The 21,822-nt window shown below is 41.1% G+C and overlaps 1 protein-coding gene across 1 annotated transcript in view; it reads right to left on the reverse strand.

Moving 5' to 3' along the window:
• Positions 1-21,822, reverse strand: part of SYNPR (synaptoporin) — a 287,178-nt gene that overhangs the window by 23,314 nt on the left and 242,042 nt on the right. The window contains exon 4 of the mRNA XM_046644722.1: positions 20,497-20,695. Coding sequence (XP_046500678.1) covers positions 20,497-20,695 — 199 coding nt within the window. The remainder of the gene's footprint in view (positions 1-20,496; positions 20,696-21,822) is intronic.

The raw sequence follows: 21,822 nt of genomic DNA on the forward strand, positions 1-21,822 counted from the left end.
CCACTGCACTTCTAAATCCTCTCTTTGGCTGTTGATGGTTAAGGGAAACCTCTCGTTTGACCATTTCAAAACCTTTTAGATAGAAGATCTTCTGATGGTCAGTACTACCACCTTAAGTTCTCAAGAGTTCTCTTTGAGAGCCCTTTTCCTGTTTATCCCTAAAATATGGGAGTTTATAAAGTCATAACTTCTCTTTTCACTCCTCTTCTCTCTCCACATTCTCATCTATTCTCACAACCTCATCTGAATTTCAGATCCACATCCCACCTCTTTGCTACCATCCCCACATGGATGTCCTACTCTCCTCCAATTTAACTTGCTTGAAAAACAGCTCCACGTCTCTCCTTCTAAACTTATTCCTTCAGCTGCAGGTATCAGCTTGGCTGAAGACAAATCTCATGTTAGACCAGCAGAGCTTTCTTAAGCTCCTCCTCCCTACCCCTACCTCCTGCCTCCCTTTGGGATAGTGTAAGGTGGTGATTGCCAGCCCAGGCCCTGGACCAGACAGATGTGGTTTCACTTTTGGCCTAGCCATTCACCAGCCTCACTTGAAATGGGAATAAAAACACTTAGCTCATAGGATTTCTGTGAGCTTTAAATGAGGTAAGGTCTGCGAAGCACTTGGTTTCATGCCTGGCACAAAGTAAGTGCTCAAGAAAGAGCTGATGTTATGGTTAGACTCACCTTTAAACTATTGCAATGATCTGCTCATCAGTAAAATACAGGTTTGCTAATACTCCTCTCCAATGGACAACTTCCAGTTGCACAGGTAAGTGCCTGAGAATTCATCCTGACTTGGGAACACTTTTTTTCTTTTGGAGGAGGAGGGGTCAGAGATCTTTTATAGAATGTAAATCTATGCCTACAATTAAGCTCATCCCACCTTTAACAGCCTCATCTCTTACTGAGTCCTCCGTCTTTCAACAGACCCACCCTCACACACATTCACATACCCTCACACACTCCCTTCTGTCTTCTTCTGTGTCTGGTCGCTCAATCGACTTCTCTCCTCATAGAAGAAGCTTCCCACCCTATTTCCTCATAGAAGCCCCATCTTCGTTCTCACATTTGACCTTCTGCTCCTCAAAAACAAATTCCCAGGTTTCTCTGGTTGGAATCAATACCTTGTCCTTTCTTTCTTCCTATACAACCATTTGCTTTTCCCTCATTATAGCCCTTGGCACAATGAACCAAATAGCCCTAAAGCTAGGGTCTCTATAATTCCTCTTTCTCGGGGCCTCTGAGCCTAGCATAGTGTTTTGCACATAGTGATTTCTCAATTACTGTTTGTTGAATTCAATTAGGAAGATTTCAGTCTCTAAGAGCTAAACGTAAACATGCAGACAGCAGTTAAGCATTGCATTTACCCAGCCACCTGCTGCTCCCTGGTTCACAGTTTACCTTACAACTGAGTGTGAGAATTGTATTTGCATAGCCATCTGTCTCACAAATTGCCAACAGGCCAGGATTTGCTCAGTCTTTGCCTCACTACACCTTACATTTAGTTCTCCTCACCAGTGAGCCTTTTCAGTGAGATTTGCCACCTGACCTCATAGACAAGAGATAAAAACTGGTTCAACCAGTTTGACTAGCTAAAAATGGCTAGAGCAGTTTAGCTGCAGAGTGAATGTGGGAATGGACTGTCAGTGGGTGGGTTTCTGAGGCCCACCTTTGTCCTGGTCAATATGTTTACCAATGATTGGAAGGAAGATTTAGATAACATGCTTTCCATGTATAGAATACTGCAGTCTGGCCTGACATACTGTTAAGCAGAATGATGGCACAGTTGTAAGAAAATCAGACAGCTGCTTCTTGAAACTTGGAAAGTCATCCCAACTGAGAGTTCCCTTCCCAACTTTGGGTGAGGGAAATGGCCAAGAACTTGCTAAAATTAGCAGCAGTTCCCTTATCTTTATACAAATTACCGTCTGTTGTTTGTTTCGTATTGGCAGAAAGCCAACTGGATTGGAGTATGTCAATTACCAGTAATATTTTAATCTGAAAGGTCCACTTGATATGAAACTCACATACAAAGTTGTGACATCTCTAAATCTATGCAAGAGTGATGGATGCCATTGATCTTGTGTACAGGAGCACCTTCCTAATCTAGTCTAGAAAGAGATGCTGGATTACCTTCCCAGCTGGGGATTTCTCTGCTGCGGTAGTATCAGATGGGACTAGAGAGTAAAGGAACTTATTTTACCTAAAGTTAAAGATAATAACTTTATTGTCCCTAATATTTGCTCATAATAAAACCATGACACTTTGAATCATAAAGAAGTAGGCATTTATTTTCACAATAACTACACTAAAGATTATAAACAATTGGTTTTTACTGAAACAGAGTTTAGTACAAAAGAAAAATAAAAAGTTAACTTGAAGCCTCAGTGTCTGTCTGCTGAAGTCTAGGCTGGAGAAGTCACAAACCAGACTCTTATTATTTACTTAACTCTTTAGCAAGTTTCTACATCAGATCTTCCTGATTCCCTAACAAAGCAGGCCTGTGGTTGAAGATAATTCTGCCCACCCAGAAAACACGAGGCCCAGATCATGTCATGTTTCCATGGGCTTGATGATTAAATTTCCTTTGAATAAACTGACCACAGGGTCTGTTTGAATATTATTTCCTCTGTAAAGCTTTCCCCCACAATCCCAGGTAGAGGTAACCTTGCTCTTTTGTCTGAAGCCATGGCATTGCAGAAAACCCAACTCTAGCTTGGAGCCGTGAGAACCATATCTCGGAAAGGTTATTATTATTTTTTTAAACATTTTATTTTTTTCCTTTTTACCCCCAAAACCCCCCAGTACATAGTTGTATATTCTTCTTTGTGGGTCCTTCTAGCTGTGGCATGTAGGACACTGCCTCAGTGTGGTTTGATGAGCAGTGCCATGTCCTCGCCCAGGATTCGAACCAACGAAACACTGGGCCGCCTGCAGCGGAGCGCGTGAGCTTAACCACTCGGCCACGGGGCCAGCCCCGGAAAGGTTATTTTTATTTACAGTCTCTCACTCGTTCCTAAACAGGGAGGGCCCCTTGGTGACGGAGCAAGGCTAATGGGTGCCGGGATGCAGCTCAGAGAATGCTACATCTTTGCGATAAGAAGGGGAGCACGGAGATCATGGAAGAAGGAAAATCTGGAAGTCTGGAGAGACTGGCAGGGGAGGTTCAAGAAGCAGAGGACAAAGTTCCCGGCCTCAGAGCACTTGGCAGAGGGCGGCATGAAATGGGGGCCTGGAATGAAGAACAAGCCTCCAGCAAGGTCTTGTTTATTCATTTTTATTAACTTTTTACATTGCAACATGTAACGTAAACTTTTCCAGCTCCCCATGAAATCTTCCATAGGTCTCATGCCTGGCTCACGTGTGTGGTGGTGGATTCCATGAAGCATTGCCACCTGCTTCACGGTGGGTGCTCAGGAAGGTGTGGGCTGTAGCCAGGGTTTACCACAAAGGTGCCCCGATTTGTGTAGGATAGGCCTGTGGCAGGGTTTCTCCCGTTGCCTTGCCTTAATTATTTGAAAGTGCTCACTTTCATTTTCAAAAGCATATCTGTTTGGATGATAAATTATAAGGTCACACAGAATAGCTCTTATTTGACCGTACTTTGAAGACCAGGCACATTTTATCCCTAAGTGACTGTCCATCTATCTCCACCCCTGAGATCATACGATACCATCTTCATTAATTCATTCAACACTATATACTGAGTTCTGTATGATATGTGTTAGGCGCTGGGGATACAATAAAAAATAATAAATGGTGTCTTCACTCAAATATCTTACAATATGGTGAGGAGGGCTGATATGTAAGCAACAATTATAAACCAGAAAGACAGGGCTTACAACAGGCTTGCTCCATCTTGGCATTGTTGACATTTCAGACTGGATAATTCTGTGTTGTGTTAGGGTATCTTGTATTCTCTAGGACGTTCAGCAGCCCCCTGGGCCTCTACCATGAGATGCCAGTAGCGCTCCCTCCAGTAGTGACAGCCAAACATGTCTGTAGGCATTGTCAGATTTCACACACTCCTCTCCCCTCTGGCCCCCACCATTGAGAACCACTAGTTCTGTTAGGCTAGACCCAAGGCATCATGGGAGAAGCGCCTACCCTAGACTTGGGTAGAGTCCTATTCATTCTTTAACCTCAACACCTAGTTGATCCTTAATAAGTGTTTGATGAGTGAATGGAACACATAATATCATGCTACCCTCCAGGATTCTTAGAACAAAGTCTAGTAAACTAGAAGGATGTTTAATTATGATGCCTTTGGCAGAACTTGGCCAACAAATTTCACTCTGAATCATCGGCCCAACATAATACCCAGAAATGCCCTATGTGGCCCCAAAGGGACTTGCTCCCTAAATGTCACAGCGCAGATTTTCCTGCAGTTATTTTCCTGTTAATAAACACTGATTGTCAAGCACTTTGGCAAATATCAGGTGCACTAAATGCTAAATAGTCATTAGAAAGCCACATAAATATTTTAGATTTCCTCATCCACAGCAGGGAAAGAAAAGAGCCCAGATTCTAAAAGGGGAAAAAAAAGCCCTGACATTCAGCTAATGGCTTTACCAACTGATACACCCACCTGGTAGCTTGAAACCTAGTGCATCTTGGAAGTAAATGTTCTTTGCAATATATAGTTAAGTCTCTTACAACTTTGGTGGAGGCATCCTGTCCCAAAGTCGGCTATTGTTCTGATGTAAATGAGGACAAGAAAATCATAGCACAACCCACATATTCCTTTTATACAGCCTCTGCCCTGAATAGACTGACATGGACTAAGGGGATGGCAGGGCTGACCGGCAAAGATGAACTTGATCCACATATTGGCCTTTCTTCATGGACTTGGACATGCTAGCAATAACAGAACTTTCTGGAACAAGCTATGTGACTTTGGGCAAGTGACAACTCCTCTGAGCCTTATCTGTAGTTTTACATCCTGAAGATTCACGGAATTGAGAGTTGACAGCATTAATTTTTGTTTTGGGGGTGGGGGAAATGCATACAAAAATCAGCCTCTCAACAGTCCTGCCATCCTTCCTTGATAGGCTTCCTAAAGTGTGAGGAAATCTCATAGAGCAGAGTTCGGAGGTTGGCAGCCACACAGAATGAACAGGCACAATTATTTGCCCAGTCAAGCTGATTCCCAGCTCTCCCCTCACCTGGCTGGTTTTGTGTTGACCATTGCAGCATCCTATCGACCAGAACATGACCCAGCTGGTAGTTTCAGGCTGGGCTTTAGGTTCCCAGGTCTTCTGAGAATTCGCTGAAACCCCCTCCTTTTCCCAAGATAAAAATTCCCAGAAACTGCACAGAGACCCACTGATGTTATTTAGAAGTTGCAATTAATAATTTTTTTTCCCTGATGGATCAGTTGTCCCCCTAACTGCCAAACCATGATTTCTTTGCAGACTCCCCAGAGGTTCATTTTATTTGTAGCGCTCTCAAAGCACACACAAAACCCAGCAGAATAGTGCTGCTTTGTTTTTGTGCTGCTGCTAAGCTTAAAAAAAATCTCCTCCCTCCTTTAATTCCTTCCGGAAGTGCCTCATTCTCAATACTTATTAAAAATGGGGAAGGAGTCCTAGGAGGCCTCTGGAGGTCTAAGTTGGGGAAGGAGTCCTAGGAGGCCTCTGGAGGTCTAAGTTGGGGAAGGAGTCCTAGGAGGCCTCTGGAGGTCTAAGTTCACAAAGTGAATATGCATAAAGGCAGCAGAGTATCAAGTCTTTATAATTATACCTTTTCATGCGTACAGTTCCTGGGTGAAATCAGCTTTGATTCAGGCTGATTTGATATAGCCTTTCCAATTTACATCTATCCCTTCACTTCTACTTAGCTGTTGTTCAATTTTAGATGGGAAAAATGGGTTCCTATTTCCCACTTTCACAAACCAATAAGGATTCTGTATTTCTAAAGAAGAGTGAGGAGATAGCACTTAATTTCTGACCTCTTCTCCTAATTCAAGAGCTTCGGGGAAGGAAAGTATTTCTGTTTCGGAGAGATAAACTATTAAATGAAAGGGCGAAAGAGGATGGAGAGGCCCAGGTTTGGGCGGCTGTGCCTACGATAATGCGTCACAAAAGTCAGCAGGCATCAATCTTTGTTGCAAGAACAATGCATAAGACAGGAGAGAAGACACTGAATAATCTCACAGCAAAAGAGGTAGTTAAGAGGGCATACAAAAAAGCAGAGTTAGAAGTGGAATTTTTATGAAAATGACGGCCTGTTAGAGCAATTTGGTTTAATAGGTAGAAAGAATGCACAGGGAAGATTTTGAGTTGAATTACAACTGAAAGTGCACTTGTTTTGCTATCCCAGGACATATGGCAGCATGAAGAACTCTCAGATAGATGTATGATTGGCTTAAACTGAAAGTCAAGTGGGTGTGGGGGTCTGAATTCTAGTTAAAGAGCTGTGTACATGCAAACTGGAGCTTGGAGTTCATTCCTTTGAGAATCGCTTACTGAGTTCCTGCTCTGTCCTAGTTAGACCTGGTTCTTCAGAAACAACAAAATCAGTCCAACCTTCAGGAAGCTCATTTTCCAGCAAAGGAAACTGACACATAAGCAGAAAACTGAAAACATGGCATTGTCCTGGGATCACAGATGTGGTGTGGATCACCTTGTCTGGCCAGAAAAATTTTTCTTCCAGGAAAATTTCATTTGTTTTAGAGAAATAAGTTGACTTAACTTCCACTCATTCCAGGAACCCATTTGTATATAGTCTAACACCAAATTACTTTATATCAACAAGGGTATAAAGTCTTAGTGAATTGGCTTTATTTTATTAGGCATAGCAGAAAAGACATTTCTCTTCTTTTACAAGAATTTGGAAATTATCTGAATTTTGAAAACAGAATATTACCAGTTCTCTACTTTTCTTTGGGGGAAATTCATATCCGAGTCTTTAAGAGCATGGCTCTTATTGAAGAATAGTTTTTTAGTGTTCTGATTACAAATTTACCAAATTACCTCCCACAATCGGAAAACAGGCATCAGTAACCAGGGGCTGAAATGATGCTTCAGAAATTGATAAATCTGAATTCACCTTGACGAAAGACAATTACAAATACCTCTTTTAAATGAAAAGTGTGAATTAAGGCCAAATTTCAAATTTTAAGAGAGGAACAAAGACTGGAGCGATGCTATGTGTACTACATTTTGATTCTGTTTCCCTCTTAGAAAATGATTAATTAGAACAAGTGCATGACAGAGATACCTAAAGATTCTTCAGTTGGGCAGACTCCCTGTACATAGTAGTATGCATGTTGTAGGTAGGATATGAGAGGAAATAGGGTCCAACATTTTGATATAGTAAGCTCAGTTTCTTCTGAAATGAGGCATTGTTTTAATAACAATGATGCTTATTGGGATTTTCGAAATCCTGATGCTTAAAGTATAGCAGTCTCAATGGACATGTCCCATGTCGCTAGGCTCAGATCTGGCTAGTACATATTCTATATTTTGGGGAGCTCTTCTTCTGTTTCTCTTGGAATATACATTTGCTGTGCGCAGCCAGTGCTAACCATCATTCCTGGTACACAGTAGGAACTCAATGAATACGTGTTGAAAGACCCTGTCCTTGATGTCCAGCTTGGAAGGTCATCAATTTCACTTTTAATACTAACTTTAGGGGACTCTAGCCGTGTTAGAAAAAGTCCTGGCCCTTCAGATATTTAATATTTAGCGTTGGAATCTGACAACGTCACATCTAACTAAAGTACAAAGCAGTAATGGTTTTTGTACAAAGAAAGATTTCCATACAGAGCTATGGAGGTTTGAGGAGGGAGAATGGATATACCTTCAAGAGTAAGGATGTGGATAGTGAAGAAATACTTCATGGAACAGATGGCATTTGAGATGGGTCTTTGAGGATGAGTCAAATTCTGAAAGGCTGAGACGGGGAAGGGGAGGCGGACCTTCCGGGTGGCAGGTGCTCAATAACTATGCAGAAATAGGAATGTATACAGCACATTTAGGGAATGGTAAGCAGTCCAGTTTGGCTAAAACATGGGATGTAGAGAATGGTAGGAAATGGCTCTGGAGAGTAGGTTATGGCTCAGGAAGGCCTTGAGTGCTGGAGTGAGGAGTGAGTCTTTCTTTCTATAAGCCAGAGAAGGCCAATGGCATAAACATAGCTGTATTTGGAATGATGGTTGAAAGAATGGAGGACAAGAGGTAGGAGACCACCCTATTGAGAGTCTCCATAAACACGACCTAACATGCATCAATTCTCTCCTTTCCACAGCCCCTGACTCAGCCTGGAATCTCTATAATGGGTGAAAAAAAAAAAAGCCAAGGAAGGCTGTGGGACATAGCTTAATTGGGTGTTCAAAAGGAGCCACCAGATTCGCACAGAAGCTCTTGGCAGGCTGGCTGTGGTAGGCAGGGCTGGACAAAGACTCCTACCAATCTTGCTGCTCCCCGACCATCTGCTGGCTTGTCACACACAGAACTGCAGGTATTGGAGATACCCCAGGACAAAATTTATAAAGCATTCCATTATGTTAAAAAATCATCACATGGAATTCCTGTATGTTTGTTTTCTTCTTCCATTTGTGGCCAGAGGAGAAGGTAATGGTTTTGAACTTCACTTACTGAGCCTCAGTGAGAAAGGATACCGCCAAACTTAAAGGTATGCAGAGCCCTCCTCTGGGGCCAGGCTTACGTGCTGTGCAGGTCAATGCCCATCTTGGGGCTTTCTCCCTGGTAATTGAAGCCTGAGCTTCTGCATACTTAAACATGGCTTGAATTGAATTTTTGATGTCCCTGTAGTATCTCAAGTTTCAAAGCAAATCTTTCAGTGGCAGCCTCCTTAGAGCAAGTTGTTTTATTTTTTTCCTCTCTGAGAAGAATATTCTCTTTGTAGATCTTTTTGGGAGATCTGTTCTCCAACTGCATAAGATTGCCAGGTCTAGGGTAGAGACCGAAGTTGGAATCCAAATTTTTCACTCAGATCAGAGATAATTTGTTAGGGATATGTTTTATATGGATTTAATAATAGAAACTTCTGCTTTAAAAATCAGAAAGATAATCAATTTCTGGGTTTTTATCCTAAAGAAATGATTTAAAATATGTGTCAAGATTGAAGTTCATGGGTGATCATTATAGCATTGCTTACAAGAGAGAAAAATTCAAAGCCACGCAAAATTCAAAGTCCAACAATAAGAGATTGGTTAAATAGTTCATGTTATCTATCTCACTGTAATGGAATATTATGCAGCCATTACAAATGGAAACAAGTAGAGTTAAATAAAAATGAATATGAAAGTACTACTACAGTTATTCCACCTTATTCTTTCTTGGAATAAAGAAATAAACTGTTATTAAGCATCTACTATGTGCTTACACCTAACCATCATACTAGACATTTGTTATTTCATCTTAATAATCATCTTTTGACATATGGGTTCTTATAACATTTTTACAGAGAAGGTAGAAGTTATGTATACGTCAAGATCATTTCATTTGGCAAGCATGAGACACCCAAATCAAACTAGCAAGCACAAAGGAAAATTCAGTAGCTTACATAACTGGAAAGTCTAGAGTGTGTCGAGCTTCAGGTATGGCCAAACCCAGATGCTCCTTTTTTTTTTTTGGTCACATCTCTGTGTCTCTCTCCACCTTCCTTTCTCTCCATATCTAGGCTCTGCTTATCCCTGCTCAGCTTCATTCTTTACACAGATTCTTTCCACATGGTGGGCAATGTGGCCACCATCAGCTAGACTCACATCTTCCCAGCCTAGCAATTCCACAGGAAGAAGAACTTCACTCCATAGATAAATGCCAGAGGAGACTTTGATTGCCTGGCTTGAGTCACTTGACCATCTTGTATTATCGGGTGAGACACCGTAATTGATAGTCTTGCATGACTGTATGAGTGGGAGTGGGCTGGTTCCCCCAAAGAGGGAAGCTGGCAGGCCGAAAAAATCATCTACTATTATATTATTTCTCTCTACATTCTTGCTCAAGCCATTCCTTGTTCAAAAAGCCCTCCCTTCCATCCAGCTGGTGTCTATTCCTCGTCAAGTCTCACGGACTCCATAAAGCTTCTTTGACCGCTCAAACTGATAAATAGCACATGTTCTTTTCTGTTGATTCCTACATGATATCTCTATCACTGATAATAAAAGAACACATTTGTTTTGTGCTTTTATCATGTGTCTTTGTTTTGTCTTATTGACTTGACTGTCAGCTCCGGGATGGTGAAGACTTGTGTATTTCATGCCTCTACAGTCCCCATTGGTCTTGCACAAAGTGGGTGCTGACTAAGCTGATAGACATTCTTGGATTTTCCTTTTCCTACTTCCAGGTAAAAATGGGTGGCAGTATAGCACTGTGGCAAAGAGCCTGTCTCTAGGGTCTAGCTCACTGTGCATCACTCTACAAGTCACTTAACCTCTGTAAATCGGATTCATCATCTGTAAAATGGGCACAATAATACCTGCCTTAAAGCTATTTGGAGAATTAAACAAGATGACTTCTAACTTTTATCTTATTTAATTTCTGGCCTATGGAAAGTGCTCAAGAGTAAATGGCAGCCCAAATGATGACATTTTAGCCTGCTTTACCCTCAACTGCAATTTTCTAAGCTTTTTTTCCACCATAATATATATATATATTTTTTTTGGTCTTATAATTTCTAGGTTGTCAATATCTACATACTTTTCTGCCCATAGGTATGGCTGTCAATTGGCTAGTGGACCTACCAGGCCACAAATAAAACTCATTGCAATTCAGGCTTGGCTGTTTATTTCTTGAGACATTATATGAACTGATTAGATATTTCTTAGATGTTTCAGAATAACATGGAGGCAGATTTGAAGTTGCAAGTCTCAGATAGGTAAGTGTTTGAGTCAAAGATGAGATCACATCTTGGCCAACCTCTCAGGTATTTTCAATCACTATGTCTCTCCTAAGGGATCTAAACCAGTTTTACCTTGAGTCACGTTCTCCGTGTTCCCAGGGCAAATTCTGAAGCGCTTCTTGTATAGCTCTGTGGCTTTGATTAGAGTCCTGCTAATAAGCAATGGAAATGAAGATGCCCAGCTGGGAGAAAGGGCTAAGAGGGCTGGAAAAATCCAAGCTCTGGACTTTGTGCCAATTATTTGAAAGTTTAATGAACTGTGGGTATTAGTGCAAGACATTCTCAAACTCCTGAGAGCCCTGGCGAATCCAAAGCTGCGTGTGGCACTGTCTGCTTGTTCTGGAATCAAAGAAATACACCTAGCAAATAGTAAGGATATTTTTGCCATCACGCTGAGGGGGGAGGTGGGAGATATTTCACCATTTTCAAAAGATGATGAGGAGGAGGGTGAAAGTCTGAACCTAGTTTCTCAGTTGGATGCCCCCAAATAATCAAATTTTCCAAGTTTCTTCCTGTTACACAATTGTACTCTTTACACTCTCATGTCATTTTCAGGCTTGCCCCCTGATGAGGGATTCTAGCTCCTGTCCTCTGAAGCCTAGTTCATTTAATGGAGCTGTGTTCTTTCCGCTCCTTCCCTGAAGCGTGAGATCTGAGTGACACGGTGGAGGTAGGAGAGCTGAACAGAGAGAAACCAAGTGATGGGGGCCAGGGGGAAACCCCCTCTTAGGGCTGATTGCATTTGTCTGTAATGACAGCAGCTGATGCTGAATTTGGAGCCTCAAAGAATAAAAAATAATAAGAAAGACGATTTGACGTCAACAGTGCAAAAAGAAGCCTTCCAAAGCATTTCTCAAGATGAGAAAGTCAGTGGAATTGGTACTTATCCACTTGTTTTTCAGCCAATCAGTCCATTGAGGTTGAATAAACACCAGCTACATAGAAAGCACGGTACAGACACCAGGGCAGATAACAATCCAAGGCTGATGAAAATAAAGGCTTGCATTAATGAGCACCTGCTGAGTGCCTGGTGGTGTTCTAACTGTTTTATGTGTAATAACTCATTTAAACTGACCAACAACTTTATATGTTAGGAACCATTGTTATCTCTATTTCACAGGCAAAGAAATGAAAGCACAGAGACTTTCTTAACCTGCCCAAAGTCACACAGATGACAGGTGGTGGTACTACTGAGATTTGGGCCCAGGCAGTCTGGGTACAGAACCTGAATTTTTAGCCACTGGTCCCTCCTCTGTCCCTGTGATAGCTTTTGCCCTCAAGAGTAAGAGGAATAAGGCAGGCAGCTTGAGGCCAGGAGCTAGGTCTTATTCTGCTCTGTGTCTTTGGTGCCTAGCACAGGGTCTGGGACCCAGTGGGACTTAAGCACCATGATCAGTACTCTTGAATCCAAGAAAGAGCTTTGTCTTGTAATCAAAAAGGAAATCCACATGAACTTTTGTTGGATTGGAAAACAAAAACTAAAAGCCAACAGTGCCCAATGGGGATACTATAAGGAAAAACCAATATAAGAAAAATTAGTTTTAAAAAACTGTGGATAGCTATTAATGGAATAGGGAAACATCTTTGTTCCCTTCGTTCCCAGCTTTATACCATTTTGGGAGTCTCACTGAAATGACCTGTAGCCCTGAGTTTAAACTAGTGCCCTGAGTTGCTTGGAAACATTCAAATTGGTTCAAATTTCATAATTAGAGATGGAGTTAGAGGCAGTATAAAAGCTCTTGAAGGCTTCTGGGAAAATAGAAGAGTTCTTCCAGGGCTAATGTCTAAAATTGGTTAAAGAATTGGGGTTGGCATTTTCCCCTCTAGTATGTCAGCTAGATTAGAAGGCAGAGTTTGGGAGAAAAAGGCTATGAAGCTGAAACTTTAGATTGGAGGAAAGTGTGTCTGTGTGTTGAGGGGTAGCTAAGAGAGGGAACACAAGAAGACAGAGGGAAGGGGGTAGCCAAGAGCCAGCAGTAAGATCCATAGACCAAGAGAAATGGACACAGTGAGGGGTAGAGTGTTCTCCATAAGTGGGAGAATTCAGATAAAAATGATGCCACTTCAGAGCTGAGGCCAGATAGACCTGAATTGCCCTCAGGGCAAGTAACCTGAGGCAAGTCTCTTAAACTTCCTCAGCTTCAGCTTTTGCATCTCAAGAATAGAAATTAAAATACCAAACTCAAAAGATTAGCTTCAACATTTGAAGAGAAGACAACAGAAAAGCGCTGTGCAGTGCCTGCCACACAGTAGGTGCTCAACAGTTGCTGGTTGTTGCTGTAAATCAGGTTTCTCCACCTCAGCACTGTTCACATTGTGAGCCAGATAGTTCTATGTTATGGTGGGCCAGCAATATCCCCCCAGGTAGTGCCAATCAAAAACGTCTCTAGACATTGCCAAATGTCCCTCCAACCCGTTGAGAACCACTGGTCTATTTGAGAACGGGAGCACAGTTCCTTCCGCGTGTGCTGCGTCATGGAGTAGACACATTTCACGTTCCATGTTGTTTTAAACGAAAAAAAGAAACACACAGGAAAGACACATTTGGGGCTTTGCCAAGTTTCCATGAGGTCCTGATTTTCTAGTTGAATGACGAGTTCCCTGGAATGAGAGAAAATCTGACAAAAATGCATTGGGATTCAGACAGACATTCTCCACTAGCCCTCTGAAGGCACCGACTCCAACACAGGGTAAGAAGAGCTCTGGGCTCCTGGAGAATCCCACTGATTCTACAAGCAGTTCACTGCCTTTATTAAAGCTATTGGACTACAGCTCATTTCTTTGCTTAACTAGTTAATTGGAGAAACGTGGTACCAAATACGTGGGAATTAACTATCGTTTAAATTGTAATTAAGAATCCACTAATCATAAAGAAGCTGGAAAAGAGCTGAGGATGTAAAATCTGATAAAACATGTAGATAGGTATGCTGGGAACATTCTAAATGGATTAATTTATTTTCTTTCAAGTGTGGAGCCAATTCTGGAAAAATGCGTTTGTTGATGCAAAATGTTTAGTAGTTTAGATTAAGAGTTCATTTAAGGCTAGGTCCATACCCTTTCCTAATATCAACACTTCTTGTTTCAAAGAGTGAGGAGGTGGAAAACACGCACACACACACAAACACACACCCCACAAGCCAGAGTGTACAAATCTGACAGGCTTCCCCATGACTAACAAGATATACACGTTGGGAGCTTCAAACGATGTTACTCTTCTTAGCATCAAATACACTGCAGCTGGGGGAGAACTTCAAAAATAATATCTCCCACTCATCCTCTCACCAAACACCAGATGCTCTGGAGCAGTCTTTAGTCTTAGTCCGCCCCCTGGAACCCGGGAGGGAGTGCCCTGGCTTCTAGGCGGAGGTATACTTCCTCCTCTAGGTTCCTAAAGCCCATCTACAAACCTCCAGCATTTGTAGGAGAGTTATAATTATTAGATAACTTTTCTCACAAACTGGATGCTTTTAATTCACCCATATATACATGTTGCTTGGCCTGTGGAAGTTACGTATTACCTGTTAAAATGAAATACACTTAGACGTGAAGTGGAATTAACATGATGAGAGAGAGAAGAAAGAGAGGAGAGAAGAGGGAAGGAAGGGAGGGGAAGGGAAGGAGAGGGAACGGAGGAGGAGAGAGAGAGATTTCTTAGCAATTTCACAATAGTTCAGAGACTGCACTTCTGATTTCCATCTCTGATTACAGCCAAGAAAGATGGAGTGGATGGTTAGGAACCAGTGTTTGATTCTTGGAGCATCCAGCTCTGTCTGCCTCCTATTTTCCTTCCTTAGTAATGCCCTTAGCCCTTACTTCAGAAGGAGGAGGCTTATTTAGGTCTAGGGGGTTAAAAACCCACCTTCCAGTCATCTAATGGAGTGGGGTTCCAGAAACAGAAAGGTCAATCGGATGGCTCAACCTAGCAATTGTGATCTTAGAAGTAGTTCTGAGTCAAGCTCTATCCTTGGGGGATTCAGAGGAGAAGACAGTGCCTGGGGTAGAGGACCTGGAGGAAAGTGGAATTGTGAGGGCTGCAGGCAATGAAAGGAAGGCGCCTGCAATTTCCCTTTACAGGGCTAGGGCTAAGGTACTACTTAGCAATGGGCAGAGAATAATGAAAATGAATGACAGTAACAGTATTACAATTAGATACCATTAACTGATTGCTTACTGTGTGCCTTTCCCTGTGCAAAACGCTTTGCAAACATTAACGCTTGCTTGCCTTACAGCAGCCCTGTGACCCGTGTGTTATCATTAGCTTCATTCTACAGATAAAGTAACGGGTTTCCAAATGTTAAATAATGGGTCACACGGGAGAATTAAAATCCAGGACTCTGTAGCTTAGCCTCAAGCCTTAAAATCACTGGACTAAGAGTTTGAGTCCTTGTTCCGCCATTAACTTCTTCTCTGACCACAGGCAAGGTTTCTAATTGCCCAGGTCCTCATTTTCCAATGCCTGGTGCTCAGTGAAGAGGAGTCAAATTGAATCTGCAGAATGGGGTTGATTTTAATTACTCTACTTCTCTCTCAGGATTATTTTAAGCTAGATGGGAAATATGAAAATATTTGGAATGCACTGGGCATAAACCAAATGTGAGCCACGATACCACTGCGTGCCTGCAATGGGCAAACACTTCTAGTCCATAAACTGCCTCCCGTTAACCTGGTCTCCTTTATGGGAAAAGGAGAGTTTGAATAGCCCAGCCCCTTCCTTTCCCATGAAATCTCAAGAAGGATATTGATTCTCCTTAAGCTCCTAGAGTAGTCACTTTAAACCAAATCTCTCATGACAAGGATCCACCAGAATGCGGATGGTGTTTATTATATACTCATTCTTAGAGCACTCTGTCAGCCCTGTAAGATAAGTTATTTTTTTTAAAACCTACTTTACATTAATCTGTAAAGCCTCACAGTATCACTGTTTGACATGAGATCTGAAAATGGCTCAGAATATCCTGCCACAGAAATCTAGGCAGGAGGTTGGTTTTAAAACTGTCCTCTAAGGAAGATGACAAAATGATATAACCAAATGTGACATTTCAATTCCACAATTATGCACCATTCAGGTGGCCATATCCACTTTCTGAGAACTGATATTTATTCATCTGCAGAAGAAGGAACTTATTTTAGTGAGGTACAGTAGCTGGCTGATTCCTTTGGCCCGATTTTCTCATTATTGTGTCATTCAGCATCATTAACAATTATGTTACTTCTAAAGACATTCAAATTCTCATTTTTTACTTAAAGATGTGCTGTCTTGTCAAGCATATTCAGTAGAAAAAGATATTTTTTAAAAATAGCCATTGATAAGCTTGGCCCCAGTCTGTCTGAAATTGCTCACAACTGCTTGCAAATGTATAGGAATCAGTCCTGGTAATCTCTATTCATAATACACATTGATCTTGGGCATTTTTAAAGCTTATTTTCTACCAATGACATCTTCCATGTGCAACAGAGATAAACAGCAGCACAAGCAGAACCCTCATGTTATTCTGGCATCATATATCCATGGCAGCCATCCCATAACTCTAAATGGATCTTGAAGGCAAATAAAAAAACCTCTATGACAGTCAAATGAGCAGAAAAGTCTAGAGGTTATAGGGTTTGGTTTCTCTCTAAATAGAGTAAGATAACATAGGAGCTGTCCAGATGTATAAACCAATCTGTCTGACCTACCTCCACCCCTCTAACTTCCTAACACTTTGCCTATCAGGATTTTGGACCCTCTTGTCCAAAATGGTGGCTATGAATTTGGGCCCTGGATTTGGAGAGACCTCGGTTCAAACTCTCTACCCTCTGACTATGAGTGATGTGACCTGGGAGAGTTGGGCAACCTCTCTGAGCGTCCCTTTCCTCATCAGTAAACGTGAATAATAATATAAGCTGGCGTTGTTGTAAGTGTTAAACCAGCTTGACACCTAGTAGAAACTCAATCAATACCAGTTGCCATTACTGTTGTTATTATAGACACCATTACCATCCTCATCACTTTCCTACCATTGATCTTATTTATGCATGATGTGTAACGTCATGCCCTAGCGGATTACAGAGCAAGATGGGAAATTGTTAATTTTTGGATGTGAACTAGCTTAGAGGGATACCTGATTTCTTTAAACTGCTTAAATTAGTTCATGTCAGCACAATATACTAACCTTCTTATTTCAGACTAAAAGTTTTTTTGACTTGGAGAATCCTGAATTACAGAATAAAGAAAAAAATGTGTTTTGTTAAAAACAAAGCAACAAGAATGAAAAAGAAGAGATGGTAACAAGAACAGAGATTCCCAAGTAATGATCAGTAGCTATCTTTCTGAATAAATAGAACTGGCTTAAAACAAGTAGATTTAATACAGTATATGAAAGTTTTCTTAGATGTGAACCACCTTCTTTTTTTTTTTTTTGAGGAAGATTAGCTCTGAGCTAACTACTGCCGGTCCTCCTCTTTTTTGCTGAGGAAGCCCGGCCCTGATCTGTGTCCATCCTCCTCTACTTTATATGTGGGACGCCTACCACAGCATGGTGTGCCAAAGGGTGCCATGTCTGCACCCGGGATCCGAACCGGCAAACCCTGGGCCGCTGAGAAGCGGGATGTGCGAACTTAACCGCTGCACCACCGGGCCGGCCCCTGAACCACCTTCTTGAGATCTTGCTCACACTGTGGATTTGCTTTAACCTGCTGACTCACAATTAAAGGTGGGTATAATAGCCCTCCCTTCCTCCCCCAATCACGGCCTCATCTTGGTAGGGTCAGAATTGTTAAGGTTTGCCGTTGGCAGCTGCAATGGCATCACGCTGATCCTCCACATTCATTCTGCCTCTGTGACTCCTAGGACTCAGGCTCATTTTTAAATTAACTTTTATCTCCTAAGTAATGAACACATCAGTTGTTTAGTATCACAGAAGTTTCATCTAGGCGCCTTTCCTTTTTTATTACTAGAATGATCTCCCCTGCCCCTCCTCTTCGTCCACAATGTAATAAAACAAAACCTACCCAGTGTAATACACAATTCAGGATATCATTATATCCTGCTTGATGGGAAAGACTACTGACACAGAGATGAAGTAGCATGCCTTCGCAAGATTATGTCATATGAGGAGAATGTAGTTTTATATAACAAAAGAGATCTTTTCCCATTTTATGGGCAAACTAGCTGAGTCAACTTCTCTCTAGAAGTGAGGATAGTTCCTCAGACTTTTGAATTCTGTGGTCATATCTTCATGTATTCAGGAATGGATGTGTGCATGTTGGTTTTATGGTATATATATAATATATACATATGTATAGCAGTGTCTTCTGCGTATCTATCTGTATAGGAGACTCTGTTAAAGATATCCTAAAACTATTAACACTCCTACCTCCAATTTGAGAGGATAAAAAAGATGCCCGTTCAAAGGTTTGAGTTCTGCTCCATTACTCTTCTTTTCCCAAGATAATATATTAAAGTGCTACAAATGTGAATTTTCCCTGTCCCTTCAAACTAAATCAAAAAGTTCTGCAGAGAGTTCTCCCTGTTACCCTTCAAAATGTGTTTATTTTAAGGTTCAGGTCTCTATAATATAGAGATTAGATTAAAGATGTGTAAAATTTATTTTACTCACATACTCCCTAAAAGAATTTTGAAAAACTGTGTTCCTACCTCTATAAATTTGACATCTAATTTTGTTTTTATTAAAAGTCTAAATTGGGGGCTGGGCCAGTGATGTAGTGGTTAAGTTGGTGCCCTCTGCTTCAGTGGCTCGGGGTTGGCTGGTTCAGATCCTGGCTGAGACCTAGCACCATTCATCAACCCATGCTATGGTGGTGTCCCACATAAAATAGAGGAACACTGGCACAGATGTTAACTCAGTGGCAATCTTCCTCCAGAAAAAAAGGGAGATTGGCAACAGATGTTGGCTCAGGGCCAATCTTCCTCATCAAAAAAAAAAAATCTAAATTGTTGCAAAGAATATAATTTCTGGTGTAAGTATTGATATTTTAAAACAGACCCATGGTATCCATTTTTAAATGAGTCCAATGGAATAGTTATTTGACACTCTCTATTTTCCATTTAAAAAACTAATAAAAAAGTTCTTGTTTAACAGTTGGAAATTTTACATCATCTTTTTGTTCTCTTTGAACTTGTATTTCCAGATTTCCTTCACAGAATTATAGCCTAATATAATATTTTAATACTGGAAAGCATTTTATCAATCATCCTATTATATTGCTTTGCAACAAAAATACATATATAAATTTAAATTACTTTTGAATTACCCATGACCCTAGCACTTTAAGTATCAAAAATTTCTTTTGGGTTATAATCATTACAAATATTAATGCACAATTGTCCAAAACAATACAAACGTATTATAAATTTTAATATTTATTAAATTTAAACAGTAAAATTTTTACTAGAAAAGTATTGGGCTGTTTTTTCCTTCAATGAGTTTATATATTTTGGGGGACAAATATTATTTATTTCTAGAATGAGACGTGATTCAGCATAAATTCTATTCCCATTTTTTGTTTTATAGATGTGTTGAGAAAGCTTGTTCGCATAAATGAGTAGAGGAGAATGGATGGAGTTTTGTTACAGCAATGTCATTAATTTCTTTGAATTCTTTCTGAGTTATATGCCCCAGATGACATAATGATCTGTCATCAAAAATTATTTTTTAATGGTCTATCACCTGACAAGTAGATTAGGACTTGCCATTTTATTGAAAGAAAGAAATTGGAAACTTCCTTATATGCAAATAGTACATTATCCAGGTATTAGAATCACTCACTTTCGTCTACCAACACCAACATTTCCAATAGTCCCTTTTTTTAGCACCTCAAAAGTTTTGCATGCTACCAATGTACTGTGTAATATTTGGGATGGAAAAAAAGGATGCTTTTCTTTTATAAAATGGGAGTACGTGATTGAGAAAAAAGACAGCAAAATATTTTCAGATGTAGGGCATTCTCAGTAAGATACATTTTAGGCAAATGTACAAGTGAAGGTTGAGAAATTTAAAATCTATTTCCTTAAAATTACCCACATCCCTGTACCCCTTGAGAGTTGTTGGGCCTCCCTAGGTGTATGTGTGTCACTATTGGGATATGCTGGGTTTTGTTGGTTTTACCCACGTGAGTCCTTGAACCACTGTATAAGGAAAAAGAAAGTGGGAGGAAGGTTGGTGGTGGGAAGAGAGAGAGAGAGAGAGAGTGATGGAGAACTCCATCTTCAAACTAAACTGGTCTATGCCCAACTTATCATATACTAAGGGGATAATGCATTTCAAATAAGAACAAGTCATACTATCTAAATAACCAGTGAGAAAATTGGTTGACTAACTCCATAACGCTGGAATTATAAGTAAATCTGCAGCAACCCTCACTACTCTTTCCTTGATCTCATGGCTCTTCCAACCGTTTATTTCAGAGGGGTTACTAGCAAGTTCATGATACTTTTCCAATGCAGAGTCACAAAAGAATGACAGACATTACATTTTTGTTTTAGATCCAAGAGATCTGGATGAAAAACAATGTGATTTCCTTTGAAATACCTGCCCTGAGGGCTCGGGTACCTCCAAAGCCCTTCAAACACTGGAAAAAGAAACGAGAAGGGACAGTAAAAGTTATTTCAAAATGCAAACCACTTACAATGAGTGGACCCCGGTTGTTTTCCCGATACTTGTTCTGGAAGAAAATGTAAACGACAGTGGCGGCCAAGGAGTAGAGGAAGGCGAAGACGGCGACGGTGACAAAGAACTCTGCTGAAGATGAGGAGTCGCCAATCAGTGCCAGCTTCTGCCGCTCCTTCCCCTCGCAGGTGGGCACCTCGAATGTCACCTGGTGCAACCTAAAGGGCCAGATTTAAGGAGACTCTTTAAAATGCTATGTCTACATGTTCTAAAGCAAAGTGAGATGAGATTCCGCAGTGTTATGGCATGCCTTTGTGACGAGTTCATTACGGAAATTACAGAGATTATAGCTGGAAATGTGGAAGCAAATATTGCAGTTAAACATCATTCCATTGGGTTTCACAATAGCTAGTCACTCTCGAGAGAGGGGAGGAGGGATGAAGAAAGCGAACTTGAAATGATGATGAATAGCTTCTGACATCCTCCTGCTTAAATTCTCCAATGCTTTCTCACCGTACTTAGACTCAAACTCTTAACTCTTTAACGTTGACCCACCAGGTCTTACATTAGGTCCTTATATCACAATCCTGGCTTAGAGTCTTTTCATTGACTGTTCCCTTTTCCTAAATCACCTTGTCCCCTGGCATTTCCCATGGCTGGCTCCTTCTCGGCATTCAGGTGTCCCCTAAGACATCATCTCTTGGGAGAGCCTTTTCCTGACCATTAATCTAAAGTAGCTCCTTTCCCTTAGACATTTCATCATATCACCCTGTTTAATGTCCTTCAAAGCACTCATCACCAGCCAAACCTGTCTTGGTAATAGATTTGATTCCTTGTATTTTTGTTTCCACCATCCTCTCCATGATCATGGGGATTTTTTTTTTTAGGAAGATTAGCCCTGAGCTAACTGCCGCCAATCCTCCTCTTTTTGCTGAGGAAGACTGGCCCTGAGCTAACATCCGTGCCCATCTTCCTCTACTTTATATGTGGGAAGCCTACCACAGCATGGCTTGCCAAGTGGTGCCATGTCTGCACCCAGGATCCAAAGCAGTGAACCCCGGGCCACCGAAGCAGAAAATGCAAACTTAACCACCACGCCACCAGGCCGGCCCCAGACCATGGGGATCTTGATCGTCTTCTTCTCTCTATATCCTGAACACCTGACACTGTTAGGCACTCAGGAAATAGGACTTGGATAAGTGAAAGAACATTCTTGATTCTGTAAGATGACTGATAGATCCTAATTTGACTTAACTCTTAGAACTTCTATTTTAGAGCACAAGTTCTATCAGGACCCCATCCAGGCTCACTATGTTACTTAACAGAGAAAAATAAAATTTTAGGG

This window comes from Equus quagga, chromosome 1 (genome assembly GCF_021613505.1).
Source record: "Equus quagga isolate Etosha38 chromosome 1, UCLA_HA_Equagga_1.0, whole genome shotgun sequence".
Lineage (NCBI taxonomy): Eukaryota > Metazoa > Chordata > Mammalia > Perissodactyla > Equidae > Equus > Equus quagga.